Source organism: Chrysoperla carnea, chromosome 4, assembly GCF_905475395.1.
Source record: "Chrysoperla carnea chromosome 4, inChrCarn1.1, whole genome shotgun sequence".
In the NCBI taxonomy this organism is placed as follows: Eukaryota; Metazoa; Arthropoda; class Insecta; order Neuroptera; family Chrysopidae; genus Chrysoperla; species Chrysoperla carnea.
The window spans coordinates 19,561,644-19,581,238 of NC_058340.1; the positions used below are offsets into that span (position 1 = coordinate 19,561,644).

The following is a 19,595-nucleotide window of genomic DNA, read 5'->3' on the forward strand; positions in this document are numbered from 1 at the left end:
ATGTTAAAATTTACATAATTTTCAGATATTATCTTTAATTTTGACATCCTTAATAATATTTATTAAAAATATTTCTAATTTAATAAATACCAGCCTCATTATTGATATCAAAATTAGTCAGTCATGAATTGAATAATACATGCAAATTCTAATCCACTCCATTTTTGAATTCGAAAAAACATATTTTTAAGTTTTATGTATAGACTTTATTTTCAACAAAAATAATATTTTAAAAATTATTATATTTTCTGTTATTTCTATCGCTCTTATTCATTTTCCATTTTTAGGATTTTTTTAAATGGTTATCTACAAAAAGAAATTATTGATTTTCTTTAGGAAATTAATTAATATTTGTGTGTGTTTAATTTCATTAAAATACTGCAGGTCGTAAAAGTTCCTCAGCCGAGAGTAATCCATCACCATTAACGTCGACAAATTTGTGAATGAGTGTTCGTGCCAACATTGGATTATTTTGCATTGCTTCAACAAACCAGTCAATTGGGAAGCTAGAACAGAAAAAAAAAAATTTAATACTGAATAAAATGCGTTTTTAGACCAGAAAAAGTATGGAAATAAAAAAAAAAAAATTATAACGTGAACGTAAAATATCGTTGAGTGTAAAAGTTTCACATCAAACGGGAAACTAAAACGTAAACTGAAAGGCCTAAAACATAAAATGATAGACGTAAAAGAGTATAGTTTTTGAGCGTCAAAAGTTATGTCCTAAAGGTTCTTATAATAGAAACATTGAGAATAGAATACTTGTTGTTCAAAAGCCTTGTTATTCCAGCTCTCGCCAAAATTTTACCAAATCTAATAAACAAAGTTTTGCATCGACAGCCCTTGCCAAAGCTTTGGAGAAGGCTCATAAATCATGTTTTGCTCTCCCAAGCTCTGCTCTAATATCAAGGTTTGGTTTATCAGCTTTTGCTCAAGCCTTTTCCAAAGCTAATCAATCAAGTCTTGGCTTGTCAACTCTTAGTGAAGCTTTGGTTATGGTTAATGAATCAACTTTGTTGATAGTTTATATTTAAGTTTCTTGCTATTGTGATAGTGGAGAGACTGGCCGCGAAAATACTGTTTATAACAATAATTCACCCAGATTTTAAGAAGACCACCCATACTTGTGTCATCTGGTAGCTAAACTGGGAGAGATGCTATCATTCGGGGTTGATCCAACGTTGGAAACTACCTTATTAAAGAGCGTTGTATTTTAATTTGTTTAAGGATGGTAAATCTTATAAATCCAAGCTTTTGATTTTCAATTAACAAAACTTTTTCCAAAAAAACACCTTTCTTGATTTAGTGCGATTAAGATATACGGCCGTTTTTACTTTATTATATTATAAATATAATAAAGTATTGCGATCGAAAAGAAAAACGATATCGGGGTTTCAACGGGAATCCACGTTTTGAAGGTAACTGATTCCAAAAAAGTGGTTTTAATAAAATGTTGCGTCCGTCGGTATGTCGGTATGTCGGTCTGTTACCAAGCTGGAGCCTTCAATTTTCAACCGATTTTTCTCAAACTCGGTACATAGGCCTTTTTTCAAGGGTACTTCCCTCTAGGCGATTTTGGGGTTTTCTCAAAAACGGCTCTAACAATTTCGATTAAACTTGGCACAAGGCTAGACCTTAAGGTGTTCCTAGGATTGGTATAAACAACATATCCGGGAAAATTCGAGAAGGTAAACATCCTAGGGAAAACTTTTCCAAATACAGGAAAATGGGATTTTCTAGGGAGAGGCTGAGGGGACAGCAGTGAAAGTATATCAACAAGATCCTATGTTTGATATAACTTCCCTCTGGGACCCCTCCCCTTGGAGCCGTGGAGCTGGAGGGGATGAAATCGTCAAAAGTGGTCAAATCAATCCTACCCGAAATTGATCAAATATTATTTAAAATGTCTTTTTAAGTAACTTTTGTAACTTGGTAATCTTTACTTAACCTCACCCTTACCAAAATACATCCTTCTAAATATTATATTAAATCCAATAAAAACCAAAGCCTGTTCCTCATTACCGTATCGAAAAAAAATCGCATAATTATTCAAATTGTTCACCTAATCAAATAAATCCAATAAAGAAATAAATAAAACTTAATTAAGCCAAATTAGTGAAGTTAAGAAACTGCAGCTTTTCCTTGTTTTTAAATAATTCTTACAATTGGCTGCTTTCAATAAAAATATTACAATAATAATATATCAATGTTTTAATACAATAAAGTCTTGTCCTATGTTTCGGACCGTTTATTTAACTTACAGTTTTTTACTTAAAGTTGCAGTGTGTGCTATCAGAAAGAACTTACTATTCTCGACTTTCGAACGAATTAGAAATAATATTTTTTCGCATGTAGTATGATATACAATTGAGACAATATATTTCGTTTTAAATCAATATCTTTAAAAAAATATTTGAATACCATTTTCAATTTGATCGTATATCATACACAAAGTAAAAAATATAAATATCCAATAAATATCCAAGGCAGTAGAATCCAATTGAAATAGGAGTATGTAAGTGGTTGAAGAAATAAGTGAGTGGTCTGTTTGTTTTGTTTACTTTTAGCTTATTATACTGATTTTTCATTCATTTTTGAGAGTGTTTGAGAGCTCTATTTTCATATACACCTTAGAGAATGGAATTTTTCTTTTCACTTGATAAAATGATAAATTCAAGGTTTTTAGAGTATTTTTTAAGTTTATCTATTCGATAATTTTAAATATTTTTAGTTTAATTTCAAATAGAATATAGTTTTACGATAAATCCAAATTTATCCAGGTTAACTCACAGCAATCAATAAATCTGGGTAATATTTAAAATTAAATTAAAAAAGTTTTAATATTAATTAAACGATTTATACAAGTAGGCCGTAAGATAGGGACATGTTAAGGTGTAATAAGAGGATATTTGTGAGTGAAATGTGTGGATAACAATTCCAAAAGTAGGTTTTTTTTTGTTTTTCTGACTCTGGAAATTTATAGCTCCCGTAGAAAATTGTCATGTTTCCTTGCGAACTCTAGACCTTATTTCACACTTTTACCACTTGCAACCGTTATAACTCTAGTTTTAAACCGTTCTAACTAGCCGTTATTGCTTCTTTTTATTTTGCTTCAAATTCGAAAATAAGATTTTCGAATTTTTCACAGCCTTTTAAATTTCAACTTTTCATTTAAAAGGCTGTGAAATCACTAAATTTTTAGGATGGCACAATGTTTTATGGCTATCCTATTACACAGTGTGTATATGAACAAATCTTCATTTATCAAGTCATTTTCCGAAAACCCAACATATTCTGTACTTTCAAAAAGGTCGTTTCTGCACTTCTTTCTACATAAAAATGCTGGTCTCGGTATATCCTAAATTCCCTTTATGAGACTTACATCCTTGTTATTCATTCAAAGAAGAAGGCGTCCAACTATTAAATTGGCATTTAAAAATTGTATAATTAAATGCCCAATTTACATACTGTTGCTTCAAAGTGACATCTATGTGATTGAAAAGTTTGTTCGATAGGAAACGTTTTATTTATACATTATTATAGTCTAAAAGAAATAGAAAATGTTTCAACTTTTCGATATTTCAAACTAAGTAGATTTTTAAGAAGTAAGCTCTATATAGAAAAATGTTTCAGGCTAAACCGATGGATTAAATGGGAACCATACTACGTTGAATTTTGCCTTGACGTTAGTGGTTAAAAGTCAACTTAGACTTGAAACTGAGCAGAGATAGCAGAACCTTTGAAATAAGTAAGTATTTCCTAATGAAAAAGGTCACAATTTTTTTTCTTTAAAATGTAAAAAATAAATATGCATCGCGTCAATGTGTAAACCTCGATAAAATAAAAAATCAGGTCTCTCATTTAACCCTTATAATATAGAAAGATTTGTCGAATAAGCAGAGATATATTTAAGCTTGGCAGATTGGTGGCAGACTTGTCAGCAAGCCAATCTTATAGTGAATGACAGCAACAAGCATGTCTGTGGAAAAATCTAGGTATGAGTGGTTTCACAATTTCCGAGTCAAATCAATTTGCAACTGAATAATTGTGGTACATCTTGTCATACACATGTAATTGGAATGTGATATTTATGCCCATGTAGTAAGTGATCAATATAGGATTGACCCGCGGATAAGTTGGAGTTCAGGCTATGAATCAGGTTTGGCAAATTAATGAATGTCTTAATGCCTGCTTATTTCAGAATCTTGAAATTAAAATCTTTATTTCTCTTGGACTAAGATATATACAGAATGTTCGATTTACATCTAGGCATACAAATATCACGAGTATGACCGAATACATGCGTTAAGCAATGCATCTAAATGAGAGGTATTTTATACATGTATTGAAGCTTCGATATGCGTTGAGATAGTTGTAAGACGCATGGAATGGGAGTTTCTTAGTTGAATAGATGAACTACACCAGATAAGCCACGATAAAAGTCACTTTTGCAATTTCATATAACACCTATATACCTCTCACTTAGATACATTGCTTAACGCATGTACTCTGTCATACTCGTGATATTTATATGCTTTGATGTAAATCGAACATTCTGTATACCTGCCTACACATTATAATTATCAACATGATTATTTGTAAAAGTAAATTATAAGTTACCCACCTATCTTGCATTTTATCAGCCATTGATTCAATTGAATTAATTTGCGATGCTCGAACAAATTCCAATGGATCATTTATATTTCCTGCTACGGTTCCTGTTCCTGTTACACCATCAGGTTGTGTTACGTATTGTGTTGTCTCTCTATCAAATGTATTTGCACGTTTACCAAAACCTCGTGCAACTGTTAATTGACTTTGGAATCCACGTACTTCACGTGGTTGTTTTTCACGTCTTATAATACCACCATTACCATTAAATCGTGTTTCTCTTGCACATATGCACATATTAAATAATAATATTATTGTTATAAATAATGTTATGTAAATATTACATAAGTTTATTGATGAATGCTGTTGTTGTTTCATTGTTGGGAATTGTTGTGTTGTTGCTTTCTGTAGTAGGGTATTTATATAATCTGAAATTAATAAGAAAAATCCATATTATTATAATTATACTTAATTTTCATTATTTTTGTAAATTGTGTATGCACTATTATCAAAGAAATATCAAATGAAAATTTTGACCCATTCTTGGAATTAGAATATGGTCATAAGCTAAAGGCGATATTTTTCTAACTATAATGGAAACAGGGTTCTTCTTCCGTCGACAGTCCCCATGACTGACTATCTTTTGTTTGGGTTTTTTAAAACTATCTATAAATTATTTTATTTGACGAGGCAATCTTTAAAACGTGAACTGGGATCCTCCTTGCATTTGTATTTATGATCGCATGTAGACATTACCTACATAAGTTTTATTGTTAAATACTGCCGTTGTTGGCCATTTATGTGTATGTAAGTTGGTATAATCTGAAATTAATATGAGATATTTTTTTGTTTAATTCACCATACATGAGTTTTTTTTTTAATTTAACAAGAATATACTTATATAAAACGATAATAATTTATGATACCGTTGTAAGCAGGCAGGCATACAACAGTAATAAGTAAGTACCAAGCTCCATACAAAGCTCCATTGGAGCACATAGGAGCTTATAATATATAAATAAATAACAAAAAAGCATTTTTTTTTCAATTTGTAAATGATATATTTTTTTATACCCTGTGCGGCATAGAAGTGTGCGATTTTTAAAATGCTGTAAACAAAATTACATCAATTCTTCCCAAATTATCTCTTTACAATCTTTAACAGAATAAGGAAAGCATAATACTGTAAACTCTATACTATTTTTGAATTCTTTAAATTAATTATGCAAATTGTAAATCAGTAATCATGTCTTCCTTTCGTCTATCAGAAGTGCTAAAAGAGTGAATACAATAACAAAAGGACTTAAAACTCACTGGTAATGCTGCGGTCTGAAGTAAATAGCTTCATAACCATCTGCGAAAATTTCTACACTTAGACGAACCCGACATTATAATAAAAACTTATATAATGACAATATTGATTTAAAAATAACAATATTGATTTAAAACACAAAACAATTTACTTAAAACCGAATTAATTTTCTTCAGTATCTACTAACACTTCTTTAAGTTGATTTGGAAAAACTGACGGGATGTCACTTTACAGTAATTTTTGAAATCGCACAATTCTCTATCCCACGCTGTATGTTACCTCTAATGTATGGAGACGTAAGCAGGATCGTATTTATCAAAAACCGTTATTTCATGAATTAGAAAATGATCAAGGTATTCAAATAAAGATTAAAGGATTCAAATTTTTCCATTTTTGTTGAGAAATGACCACAACCAGACTGCGAGAAAGACAATCCTAGGTCTAGACTTCAGTTATGCGGCGAAAATTTGATTACAAAAACCGTTTGCAACATTACGTTTATTTTGAAAAATATAGTTTTTTTTTAAGTATGCAAATTAGTTCTCGGCTTTGTTTATACTATCGATAAAAGGTGGAAATTGGAAACAAAACTAATGAATGGTGTCAAGATTTATATAGTTTTGGATTAAGCAGAATCTATCCATGTTGAATTCTCGGCCCTTTTTGAATAGGTTTTAAACTTAAATGAAATAACTAATCCATATAAGATGTATCAAGCACTTCTAGTTTTGTGCTGATATAAGTGACGCTCAGATTGTAAACAAAAATTTTTAATGTCTATATTTCGAAGTAGACGTGAATAAAAAGTAGAGGCCATTCACACATTACGTCATACAAATTTATTACTATTTGACCTACTCTCCACCTTTTTCACAGGTGGTAAAAACCGCCTTCTGGTGCGACGTCACATATTTTTCAATTTTATGTTTAGAAATATTAGCAGTTATAAAATTTTTTATTTTCATTCAAAATAATCTGACACCTGTAGTGGAAGCACGATACGGGAAGACAGCGAGCATACACTCGCCCAAGAGTTAAACCTGCATAAAACTTATATAGATCAAGCTAGTAATATTTTCAAGTCACAAAACTTTTGACACTATCTGCCCCTTGTCACACAATGCTGACCCCCTCCCCTTCCCTTAAAGTGTGACGTATTTTAAAAATTGTCTCTTTTCGGAATAGGCTAGAAATATCTTTTGGAGTTATTCTAACCATTAATGCAAGTACTGTCCAGATTAAAATCCCGATTCATTTTTCGGGATAAATATCAGTCTAGTAGATACAGCTCTGAATATTATAAATTCTAGGTATTATATACCTAAGTATATTAATAACGTACACTTCCTCTTTTAAAATATAATTATTAAATATTAAAACGAATGCTCACATACAGAATTATTTTCACAATTGTAGAGACAGACCTATATATAAAAAAAATAACAATTTTTTTTGTTTTTGTCTTATTTAATTATTAATTGTGTTTATAACGCTTAAAATTACTCCTACAAATCTCTCATTTCTAAATATAGAAATTAAAAGTATTTAAATAATGGTATTAATTTACTTTAAAATATAAAATTAGAAGAAGTATAAAATGGATTAAAGTAAAAACAGATTATCAACTTGTCAATGTTGTAGGATGAAAACGCTTTATGGATAATTTGATTTCGAAGATTAACTTATTCCTTCATCGAAAGTATTACAGTATAAATACAAAGAAGAATCAGATATTATGGGATAGTATTGTGTTCTTGACAATTCAAAGTAGACAGTTTTTGATAAAAATTTTCTTTTGATATTTATTGTAAGAAAGTTATTGTTTTTATGCCGAAAAACAAAATCAACAAGAGTAAACATTTTTGAGAGTTGTCTAGGATATTAATGTTTATAGACTTTTTAGCGAATTTTGTACATATTGTGTTCTCAATGACTTTCTTTTAACGATATAATGTCGAAAAAAGCTACTATTTGCAAGAAAATATTTTCTTATGAAGGTAGCAAGTACACATATTTTCTTACACCAAGGAAATATTTACTTGCTATACCTATGATATTATACTTACTTGATGTTATTGTCTGTATGTTAATGCAGAAATTTTTTTATGTTACAAAATCAATAACCTAAAAGAAACAAGTCCAGTAGTTTACATAGCGACTTTAACTTTGACTTTTGACTTGGTGTAGATTTCAGATTCTTTTTTGCTTTTCTAATATTATCTAACGGAGTCTTAATATAGCTTAATGTAATACCATACAAATAAGTAATTAATACTATACAGTATGTCAACAAATCTCACAAGCCCCATACTATGACGTCACGTCCGTTTTAAAATTTGAATTTCCGTTTTAGAAATTTGAATTCCTCTCACTGAATTTGTACTATTATTAATTAAATTTAAGTAATTAAAAAAATAATAATTACTAAAACAATGGTTTAGTTGAAATGTCCAGCCAATAAACTTACGGGAAAGTAAATTCTTTATTCCCAATTTTTTTTAAAACTGTTTCTAACAAATTTTGAACCAAAAAACAGCTTTTTTTTTTAACAGTTTCCTTAACGTAGTTCCAGCATGGTATTTGCAGTTTCTATGTTAAAGCAATGGTACAATTTTTTTTTCGACAGAATTTAACGAAAAATTAAATTTAAGAATTTAATAATGCTTACTATTAATTCCCAAAGTTTCAGAAATTTTGACCGTTTAAAATGGGAAATAATTATGCCAACGTCCCAATTTCGATCAATTTACGTCAAAATTAATATCTCGAAAGTGAAAATTAATTTCTAAATTTTTTTTTTAGAATTGTATTGTATAAACATTTTTTTCTACTTTTTCTTCAATATATAATAATATCATAAAAAATAGTTGGAGAGACCGGACATTTTACATGATTTAAATGGGACATGACCCTCAAAATCGCGAACTTTGTCTTTAAATATCTCGCGATCTAAACGGTCAAAAATTATGAAATTTTAGGAATTCATAAATAAAGCTATTATAAACCCGAGAAAAAAAATTCGGCCAAATCTGTCGAAAAGTGATTTCATGCTGGTACTACCTTAATGGAATGTTTTCAAGTAAGTCCTTTATACTACTTCATAACACTGTACTAACAAATTGCAGTAATCACATTTTGGTTGATATAAAAGCAATCTATATTAAAATGCGGTTGGACCAATGGTTTAGAAATTATTAAACTCTATTTATAATATAAAATGAAGAGATACATATAGAGCTGTATATGGAATAAATGAGTAATTGTATTTTAAGATTATGTATGAATTTATAAAGATTGTGGTCCATGAGGCTACACTAGTTGGTTTATTGTTATGTTCATGTAAACAAGGTTTCTATATGCTCCATTCATTTATTTACAGCTTCTATAGTTTCGGCTGCCCGTTTTTCTAATCAAATCTTACAAGTTAAATTTGAACCACTTTTTCGATTGAGCTGAAATTTTGCATACATATATAATTAAGGTCTTGTTTTCCCACCGCTTTTAATTTTAAATGAAAAAATTATATAAAAAATGATTTTTTCGCATTTATTGCACAATAAAATGAGAAAATATATATTTTTTCTTATAATTCACTCATACAAAACAAGTGATAAAAAACTTGAGACACTCCGAGTCATCCTTGACATTTTAAATTCTCTGCGTCAAGCTTTTACAAATAGTCATGAATGAGTGACACATCAGTCAGCTTGCAGGTGACAAACAGAAAATCTTTGACATTCTTTACTTGCTCCCGTGGTGTGAATAGTTTTTTCCGCTTGATGGAGGCGGAAAGCGACAACTTCGTTTACCTCAGCGGGAAGAAAGATGATACTTTCCGCCCGGAGGGAAGAAAACGAGAGGTGGAGTTCTTGGTAGGAACTATATTCCTTTCGTATCTTGGCACATGAGAGAGCTTACTTTTTTTATTTACAAGATATTTTTCTGCAAATTTAGGAAATTAATTTTAGAAATAATTTTTAATATGACATAACATAAAAATTGCATTATCTTTGTTATCTTTAACTTCTGACAACTTTCACAACTCAATTTTGAAAATGATAAAACATAAAATTCAAATTGACAAATTATAAAAATATTTTTGCAAAATTCATGGCAACCTGAATCGATTGAAAAAGTTTTAGTTTCCTAGGTGACATAGAAAAAAATGTTTGGGATCATTTTTTTTTTTTTTTGTTTTATCTCCCAATCAGAACGATAACGTGCGATAAGAAACATAGTTCCAAAAATTATATTTTTTGTTACAATGAACATGAAAATAATTACTAAAAATTATACTAGATACACGCACAGAGAATTCAGCTTTTGTCACTTCGATGTAAGTTATAACAATGAAATACTGGCGAAGTTAGACAACAATGTGATATCGAGATCTTCACTTTGGCTAGTTTTGACGAGTATACTCAGCGAGAATACTCTGCGTGAATGTGAATGGGGGTTTACATTAAACAACTAACCATGAAACTGTTATATTTTTTCATTTAATTTACGTTTTGTTGAATTTCGTTTTCTTTCAGAAGGTTCTCTCTTGCGGCGAATTTAATTCATTTGACATATTTTACATTATTTATGTACCCTAACGTATTAGTTGATGTAATAAAATTGAAAAAAAAAATTAATGGAAATCCAAGCATAAATGGAATAAAATACAAAGTATCATAGACTTAATGTAGTTATGTATTAATTACTACTTCCTCTAAACTCTATAAAAGATCAAATAGTACTCGGTAGAGAACTAATATTCTTTGACAAAGTCCATCTATTATTGCGCTTATATATATTTCATATTTTTAGTAATGGTTATATATATATATAAATTGTGGGGCAGAGTAGTGTGCGAAAAGAAATTCTTTCAATAATTTCTGACACATTTGTTAGCATCATATAAAATTAACAGAAAATTAAATAGTGAATTAATTCATTCAGTAACTTTCTTTCTAAGTCAGTCATTAATTCAGTCTCCAGGCAGCAGTGGGCACACGAGTTAAGTGCTTACTTTATGAAGGCGTATTTAAAAAAAGTTGAATCACAAGAAGAGCGGATCTGACAAGAGATGGTACAAATTCACTGGCAATGCTGCAATATGCGACTCATAACTCCAAGAATCGCGTGTAAGAATTTTCTAACCTTGTGGTTAAACTAGCTTACTTAAGAATTCAATTTCTTAAATTAGATAATTTACAAATAGCTTAAAAATTCTGTTAACTTCGGAATATAATTTGTATTTAAAATTATTACGTCACATGATATTTTATAACATTTTTTCTCCGGGCGGTTTCGTTTCTATTTTAGAAAGTTTCTTAAAACTGTATGTGATTTTAAATTACTATGAAAAAAAAAAAAAAAAAATATTAAAAACACCATTGTTATAAAACTTACTAGCGATCTTTCCATTTTTATCAAAAAAACATTTTTGTTCTATGACTCAATTGCACACTAACCTGCCCGCCTTTAACTTTAAATAGGTTTGTGGGTAAAACTGCATCCTATTAAAATTTCTAACAATAAATTACACATTTTAATAACTTTCACAATTAAATATCGACCACTAAACTATCACTGAGTGGAAATAACCTATACAAGTCCCTATATATTATAAATGTGAAAGTAAGGATGTTTATTTGTTTGTTTGTTTGTTACGCTTTCACGCAAAAACTAGCGATTGGTTTTTAATGAAACTGTACAGCAATATAGCTCATATATCAGAATAATACATGAGCTATAATTTATAAAGATATATTTAAAAAAAATTTAAAAAAATTAAATTTAATCTGACATTTACTATTTTAAATTTTTACAATCTTTAATTTATGGTTCAAATTGAATATGGTTCAAAGATGGGGCAGATCTATGATCATGATTTTGAACCATTAAGGATTTGTGTACAAATTCGAAATAGTACATGTCAAACCATGGGCACCTTTTCTGATATACTCAATGAACTATGACTATTTTACAATTTTAGCTGCGTAAAACAATCCCTTCAAGTGTTATGGAAGGATTATAAGTGAGATCAAGAGAGGTGAAGGCTACAATGCGTTGGTTTGTACTTTAGGCCCAGTGAAGCGAACGGGAATCAAGCTAGTATTTTATATTTTTGTTTATATTTTATGTTTGTTTCTATGTTTGTTTATTTATTCCTCTTTTACGTAACTGTAGCAATACTTAAAATCGGTGTATAATTTATACAGGATGCTTTTGTAAAAAATTTCCACCCAAGTACTAGAATAAAAAAACGAAAATCGTACGCTCGCGTGGCGATGCTATAAGAGAAGCGAGTATAAAGATTTCGTCATTCGTTGTGATTTATAATTGCAACATTACTGGTTTTGATACTAGCTTCCTAAGCGGACATACTTTTATTACGATAATCCTAACAACCTTGCCATCTCGGATTCTTCATGACACATGCATATAAAATTGTTAATATAAGTTACAGCGGAATGTTGTTAAGTGGGTCCTGGATTTATAAAAGCTTCTACTACTGATATTTACAAGGAGGTTCCTTCACCATTACCTTTATAACTGAGATTTTATTTTTTTGGTTTTTACTTCAACTTGTCTATTTGGAAAACTGAATAAACCTTTGTAAGTGATAAATCTACGTTCTTCGAGATATCAATTATCCAGGTTTTACTGTTTAGGCAAACGAATGAATAAACATTCAAATAGTTCAAAATTACTGAATTGAATAAACTGTAGATGTAATCATTAAGGCAGGAAACGAAGAAATAAAATGATTCTAATATTATCCAAAGAGAGTGTAAGTCGATTGAATCTATCCATTTAGATGCCAGAAATTATTTATGTGTCTAATTGACAATAACACGCTTATACAGGGTGGTGAAAACCCTACGTCATGGTTGATTTTAATTATAATGTTTATTATACCATGTATATGAAATATACCAAGGTATACTAAGTTTAATCCCAAGATTGTAACGCTTAAAAATATTGATAGGTACTATGAACAAAAATTTTGGCATAGTTGTTCATAAAATCACCTAATTAGTCCATTTCCGGTTGTCTGTCTGCCTGTCATCTGTCTGTCCGTCTATCATCACGATTACTCTAAAACGGAAAAGATATCATGCTGAAATTTTTATAGCGTAATTAGGACGCAAAAATTGAGGTCGAGTTCGTAAATGAACAACATTGGTCAATTGGGTCTTGAGTCTTTAGGACCCATCTTGTAAACCGTTAGAGATAGAACAAAAATTTAAATGTAAACAAGTAAAAACAAGCAAACGACTGAGTTAATTGTTGAAATATCATATACAGACAGTGTTTATTACACTGTCACATTACACATGCATACATGTCACACATATATAACTGATATTCCCATATAATACATACTATACAATTTGCGCGTAATTTGCGCTTTCACGGGTCAACAGTGATGTTTACGAAAAAATGTTTCAAACAAAAGTTGTTTATTTTTTTATAAGGAACATTTTTTATATTTAATCTTTTGTTCTATCTCTAACGGTCTACAAGATGGGTCATACGGACTCAAGATCCAATTGACCTACGCACGCTTAGGACATTAAGAAAAACAATAAAATTTCACATCCACACAGTTTATTACAATTAAGGTTCTACGAAGATACGTCTGAAATAAAATTTGAGTCTCTTGGAGTATACTCTCTGGCACCAGGAAATCATTTACCTTTCATGGTTTCAAAACTCGATTATTTTATTGTGCAATTTTCACAATAAAATATTAAAATGGCTTGTTTCTTTTCAAAAAAATGTTCAAGAATTTTCATTTTTTTTTTTCGACTATGACCATAAAAAGGCACTGAAATTAATATTAAAATTGCAAATTGTAAAGAAGTTAGGCATAACGTTCATTTTGTGTCACACTGTATAAGAAGTATTCAATCGATTAATAATGTTAAAATACATTAAACACAATTAAAAGTGCTTCTCACACCACGCTATGAAAGCTTTTTAGATTCATTATTTACCGAAACTGAATGTTCTACCTACTTTAAATTAGTTTTAACTGTGGATGTGAAATAGTTACTAGAATTATTTCGTCACGTGTAACCGTTTTTAGAAACTGGGAAACTTTAATCCAACATGTCCAATAAATTTTGACACCGTTGGCGTTATTTATAGGTATTCATAGACAAACCTCCAATTCTACTGTCTCAAGGGCATTCAGACCATACTCATTGAATCAGGTTGAGTACGAATTTGTTTATTTACGTACATACAGCAATCTAACCTTAATACAATTTTTCAAGAACTAGATCCAGGAAAAGTACTCTTTTATTTCTTTTTTACCAATATAAATTTTAACTTCCCACATAAAAAGACAAAGTAAGAAATTGCTGATTAGATCAGATTAAATACAAAATTTATTTTAAACCTATTTCCTAACACATTTTGGTAATAAAACAAAGGAAAACAAACAATTCACTGAGTTAGTTGTTGAAATACCATGTATAGACAGTGTTGATGACGCAATCGTTTTTTTTTTTGACGTCACGTAAATAAAGAAAGATATCCACTCTTAAATAGCCCACACACACATAACTGATATTCTCATATTAATACACACTATAAAATTTGCACCTAATTAGCGTCCTCGTGGGTAAACAGTGATATTTACAAAAAAATGTTTCAAACAAAAATTGTTTCTTTTTTTATAAGAAACATTTTTTTAAATTTAAACTCTTTTTCTATCTCTAACGGTTTACAAGATGGGTCCTATGGACCCAAGACTCAATTGATTTATGTAGCTCATAGATATTTTTTTTTTTTTTTGAGTTATCGTGCTTATGGACAGACAGGCGGACAGACAACCGGAAATGGACTAATTAGGTGATTCTATGAACACATATACCAAATTTTTTTTCGTAGCATCAATATTTTTAAGCGCTACAAACTTGGGACTAAACTTAATATACTATGTATATTTCATATATACATGGTATAAAAATTATCAAATTATCAAAAAATACAAAAAAAAATATCCGACTTCAGAAAAGTGAAAAATGGTGAACGAAAAACATGTAATTGTTTTTTTAACATGAATGCTATTGTGATAACAATATTAAATTTATCCAAAATGATATATGTACTTCATTTTTACAACTAAGCATTTGTATTCCTTTGTAGCTCAATCGAAATAAAATGTGCAGAAAAAAATAGTTACATTAAGTGGCTATTTGCTTAGAGGAATAGCACTTCAAGTACTTATTTGGTGACTTTACAATACTTTAATACAAGCTTTGAAGATTACCTACTATTTAACTTCTTGACATTGAAATAAAAAAAATGTAACCGATGCGATGGTCTATTTGTCAATTTCAATAGTTTGAAACAAATTATTGGCTTGCACTTAAGGTTGTTAACATATACATTGACTGTTAAAGTTTTAATTTTAATTTGTAAAATTGGCAAAAATGTAGTAAGATTTTCTTGTACGGTGACCAGTAAATTATATTAATTGCTACCTTACTACAAAATTTTAAATTTACCTACCGTCATAAAGAAAAACATCTTATTTTCTGAAATTTTCCGTTATAAAATGGTTCAAGTTGTTTAAAATGTTGATCACAAATAGGGCTAAAAAGGCCTTTTATTCTTTTACTGACCAAGTACTTAAATTTACATAACACTGAGTATGTTTATCTAACCTTTAAATCATGTCTTGTTTTTGCAAATAGCATACCAAAAAAGCCGATTTACATCACCTTCCAGCCTTCTTTCAAAAGGTACATTCTTAACATTTAAATTTTTGTTCTATCTCAAACGGTTTAACATAGGCAAAACTTAAAATTTTAACATTTCTGAAAACCATGTAAATTTTTCAAGCATCATGTTTCAAAAACTATTAGACATACGGGACTGTGTTGCTTTAATTGCTCAATTTTAACATACTTTCAAAATGTTAGTAACAACGAATATCGTGATTTGAAAGCTCATGGTTTGGAACTGAACAGAAAAAAACTGAAAATTTTTTGCATTTTTTCACGTATTATGCAAGTAGTACAACTTTTTTTGCTTGCAAGACGTAGTTTCACACTCTCCTCACTCGCGCCTTACACCGCGCTTTGCGATATTGATACAGGATTCGACTTACGTAAAAATATCAATCATCGATTTCGGTGTGGCGTAGAAGAAGGACAAACAAACGAACAAACTGGCATTGCAATAAAATATATGTATAGTTTCAATTTGGAACAATTTTGTTGATTCGGTTACAGCGACTGCCCGAGTGGATCATGATATCTGAAGAAAGGTTGCTCACAAAAAGCTTTTATTACTTCAATCACTTGAAACTGTTTGAGAACAATAAAAGAAATTTGACGTGAACAGATTTAAGCTTTGATATAACGTCAAAGAATGACTATCGCGAATGTGCCAAATGCCTTAGCGTTCAAAGTACTTAAGTCCTAGCCAATAGCGACAACAATATTAGGTACTTAGAACGTAGAAAGGAAATTGATATTTTCGGAACACAAATAGTTCCTCTTCCCATCTAGTAGTTACCAGCTTGTAGTTACCAAAAACGGGAGTAATAATGATTATGTCCGATAGCTGGCTTATGCCATTACAATTTTGTAAAAAACTAGTAATTTTGTGATGTCTGTCAACGTCCTTAAATTTGTTACAAAAAGCTTTCACTGTATAAAATAGAGAAAAACGATTTTATGTAACAAGTAGGTAGGAATAAGTAACTATACCCCATATACACATTGTCTGCTTTTTTGATTAAAGGAAACAGGTACAATCACACGTTTAAATCATTGTGTAGAGCTAGAGCATAGCTATTCACTTATTACATGCTCGTAGGTGGTTGTAAAAGATCGAGAATAATAACATGCTATTCTACCTTAATACTAGGATAGAGTGTAGTACCAGGAATCATAATTGGAACTATGTTCTTTATCGCACAATATTTGTTTGCTATTTAAAACCAAAAAAACAGTACAAAGTTTGTATGTCATGATACAAGTTCAGTCATTGTACAAGATCACCATTATCAGTGCGTATATATTATTAGTGGTACAGTACGTTGTTTGATTCAAGGTACATACCGAAGCTTCATTGTAGGTTTTAACTACTTAACATTTTAGGTCAAGTTCAAAACTTAAATATAGCAAAAAAAAAAAAAAATACCCGTCATATGATTTATGACAAGTTAAAGTATCATATTTTACTTTGAAACACAAAAAATTTGTCTTTTTAAGTTTCTTTCTACGATACTAAGAATGATACTTATTAAACTAAAAATGACGAAAAAGAAGAAGAAGGAGATGACTAAAAAGATACAAATGACCCGTGGTACTGCACAATATCCTTCACTTCGTCTGTATGATGGTTATTTTTATAATGCACGTAAAGAAATTATGTTAGTGAATAGAAAAGAAGAATACTTGTCGCCCTTGTCAGTATATCTGGTTTTTTTTAAAGCTTTTCTTTTGTTTGCGGGGAAATAAAAATGAAACAAAGTTTTCGAAAACGATTAAAACATAAATAGATAGTGATGCACAAAATGAAGTATAAGTAATAATTATTTTCTTATATTGTTGATAATAATAGGAAACCGTAATAATATTGTTTTTTTATCAACAATAATTGATATTAGTAAAATATTTTACTTCAAATAAACTTGGATAAAGCAATAACAAGTGAAATTTACAAAATTTACGAAACCCCCGAAACATATCTGAGATCACTCTTCTTTATATTACCATTTTCCTTAAAGCGTTTTCCAAACTGAGCCGATTTGGAAGATCATCGCCAAATTTTTTCGAGTACGAAACCCTAAACTCGCACTTGAAGAACACTAGCTAAGAACACTCCCCATTAAATTTCCTTTCAAACGAACTAAAAAAACTCAAAATCGGTTCATTCGTTCAGGCACTACGAAGCCACAAGCTGACAGACAGACAGATAGACAGACACACACACATGGCGGTCAAACTTATAACACTCTCCCTTTTTTTTAGTTCGGGGGTTAAAAAAGGAATTAACAATAAAATCCGATTTTACAACCTTTCAATTATTATGTTTTTCTACCCTCTACAGTAGGGGCCTATTGATAATTTTGTTTTACTTCGAAAATCAACTTGGAAGCAGTACTGCCTGTAGTAAAATTTCCTTATATAACACATATAATAAATTTAACCACAAGTTTTAACGTTGGTGCATGAAGGTGGTGCACTCAGTCTCTGAAATTGAGGAGCTGATAAATGAAATTATCAGCGGAAAGGTGGCAAAACACATATGGTATCACAATGGGCTCTTTAGCCTAAGAGTGTCGTTCGTGGACAGCCAATATAGTCTAACCTAACCCAACCACATCTTTGTATGAACAGTTTTTCATTTTGAGGAAACGAAACTCAGAAGAAATGTAAAGAAAAACTTTGTATTTTAGCTTTGTTTTTAGAAAACTTTATTATTTTTTATCTCGATAATCATTGATCTTTTACTATGCTCCCCTTTAGTGTTTCGGCCAAAAGTTTCAAAATATCCAACGAATAAGGAAGATATTCAACACCGACTGCTAAACTTCTAACGCCTGTTGCTTTAAAAAGGAGCATTTCGGTGCTCATGTTGACATACGTAAGTGTTTGTTTTGGTGAACCTTATCACCACCTAGATTATTGATCATTTATTCTTATTCGCTCGGTATACCTACAGATCTAAATCATTTATATTGGAAAAGTTTGTATAGCGTCACATTATTAGATACGTCAAAATAAATCTTCATCACACATGAGCATAATAAATAAAAACGTTATAAAGATCAAAATGGTTTTTACTTTTCATAATAATTTATTTACCTGTAAAAATTTCAAAGAATATTGTTATGTTATTCTTCTATTTATCGTGTTTAAAATATTTTATTTGTGTTTCTAACACGGATGATGTGAAAAACAAAAGTGGAATTTTTTGTGACGAAAATTAAAACAAATAAAATACTGTAAATAGTATACACTTCAATATCTTTAATAGCTTTTGTGTGTGCATATTTTATTCGTTTTTATCGAATTTCCTCTTTTAGGAAAATCAGCTAATGCGCCTGATCATTTTTAACCCCCGAAACAACAAAAAAACTTTTTAAAAAAACCTGACTTCAAAAAAACAATTCATAAACAAATTAATATGCACTAAAAAGTAAAAAATAACGAAAATATTATGAAGTTACAATTATTGTTATTTTTGGAGTCGATGTTAGCCAAGGAAACAACTGTGATAGAACAGTTTGCTACTTTAACTTGACTGACAGCAACTCCAAAAAAATAATAATAATTGTAACAACGTTATTTTTTACTTTTAGTGCATATTAATTTGCTTATGATTTTTTTTTTTTTGAAATCGGGTTTTTCTTTTAAAAAGTTTTTGTATTTTATTATTTTTAGTGAATCTGAAACACACTAACTGATTTTCACATGGATACCACTATCAGCACAAAACAAAAATGAAAGGGGCCCCACGGGAAGCACGAGATTTCAAATAGATAAAGAATCATCAAAATCGGTTCATTCAGTCAACAGTTCTGAGGTAACATACATAAAAAAAATATAGTCGAATTGAGAACCTCTTGCTTTTTTGTTTGAAGTCGGTTAAAAACAGGGGTATATATTTTTATCACATATATTATGAAAACAAAAAAGATTTAAAAAAA

The 19,595-nt window shown here is 29.9% G+C and overlaps 1 protein-coding gene across 1 annotated transcript; it reads right to left on the reverse strand.

Annotated features, from left to right (window-relative positions):
* Positions 1 to 329: 329 nt before the first annotated feature.
* On the reverse strand, positions 330 to 5,046 carry LOC123298059 (allatotropins-like). The gene is made up of 2 exons (XM_044879953.1): positions 4,625 to 5,046; positions 330 to 506 (listed from the first exon to the last, which is right to left on the reverse strand). Exons 1-2 carry the CDS (start codon positions 4,987 to 4,989, stop codon positions 371 to 373), a joined length of 501 nt encoding a protein of 166 aa, XP_044735888.1. The 5' UTR covers positions 4,990 to 5,046; the 3' UTR covers positions 330 to 370.
* Positions 5,047 to 19,595: the final 14,549 nt, after the last annotated feature.

Excerpts from the sequence above, each read along its gene's own strand:
- LOC123298059 (XM_044879953.1), bottom strand. The coding sequence starts at position 4,989 with ATGAAACAACAACAGCATTCATCAATAAACTTATGTAATATTTACATA. Across the intron at positions 507-4,624 it reads GCTGATAAAATGCAAGATAG|CTTCCCAATTGACTGGTTTG; the intron begins GTGGGTAACTTA and ends TTTCTGTTCTAG.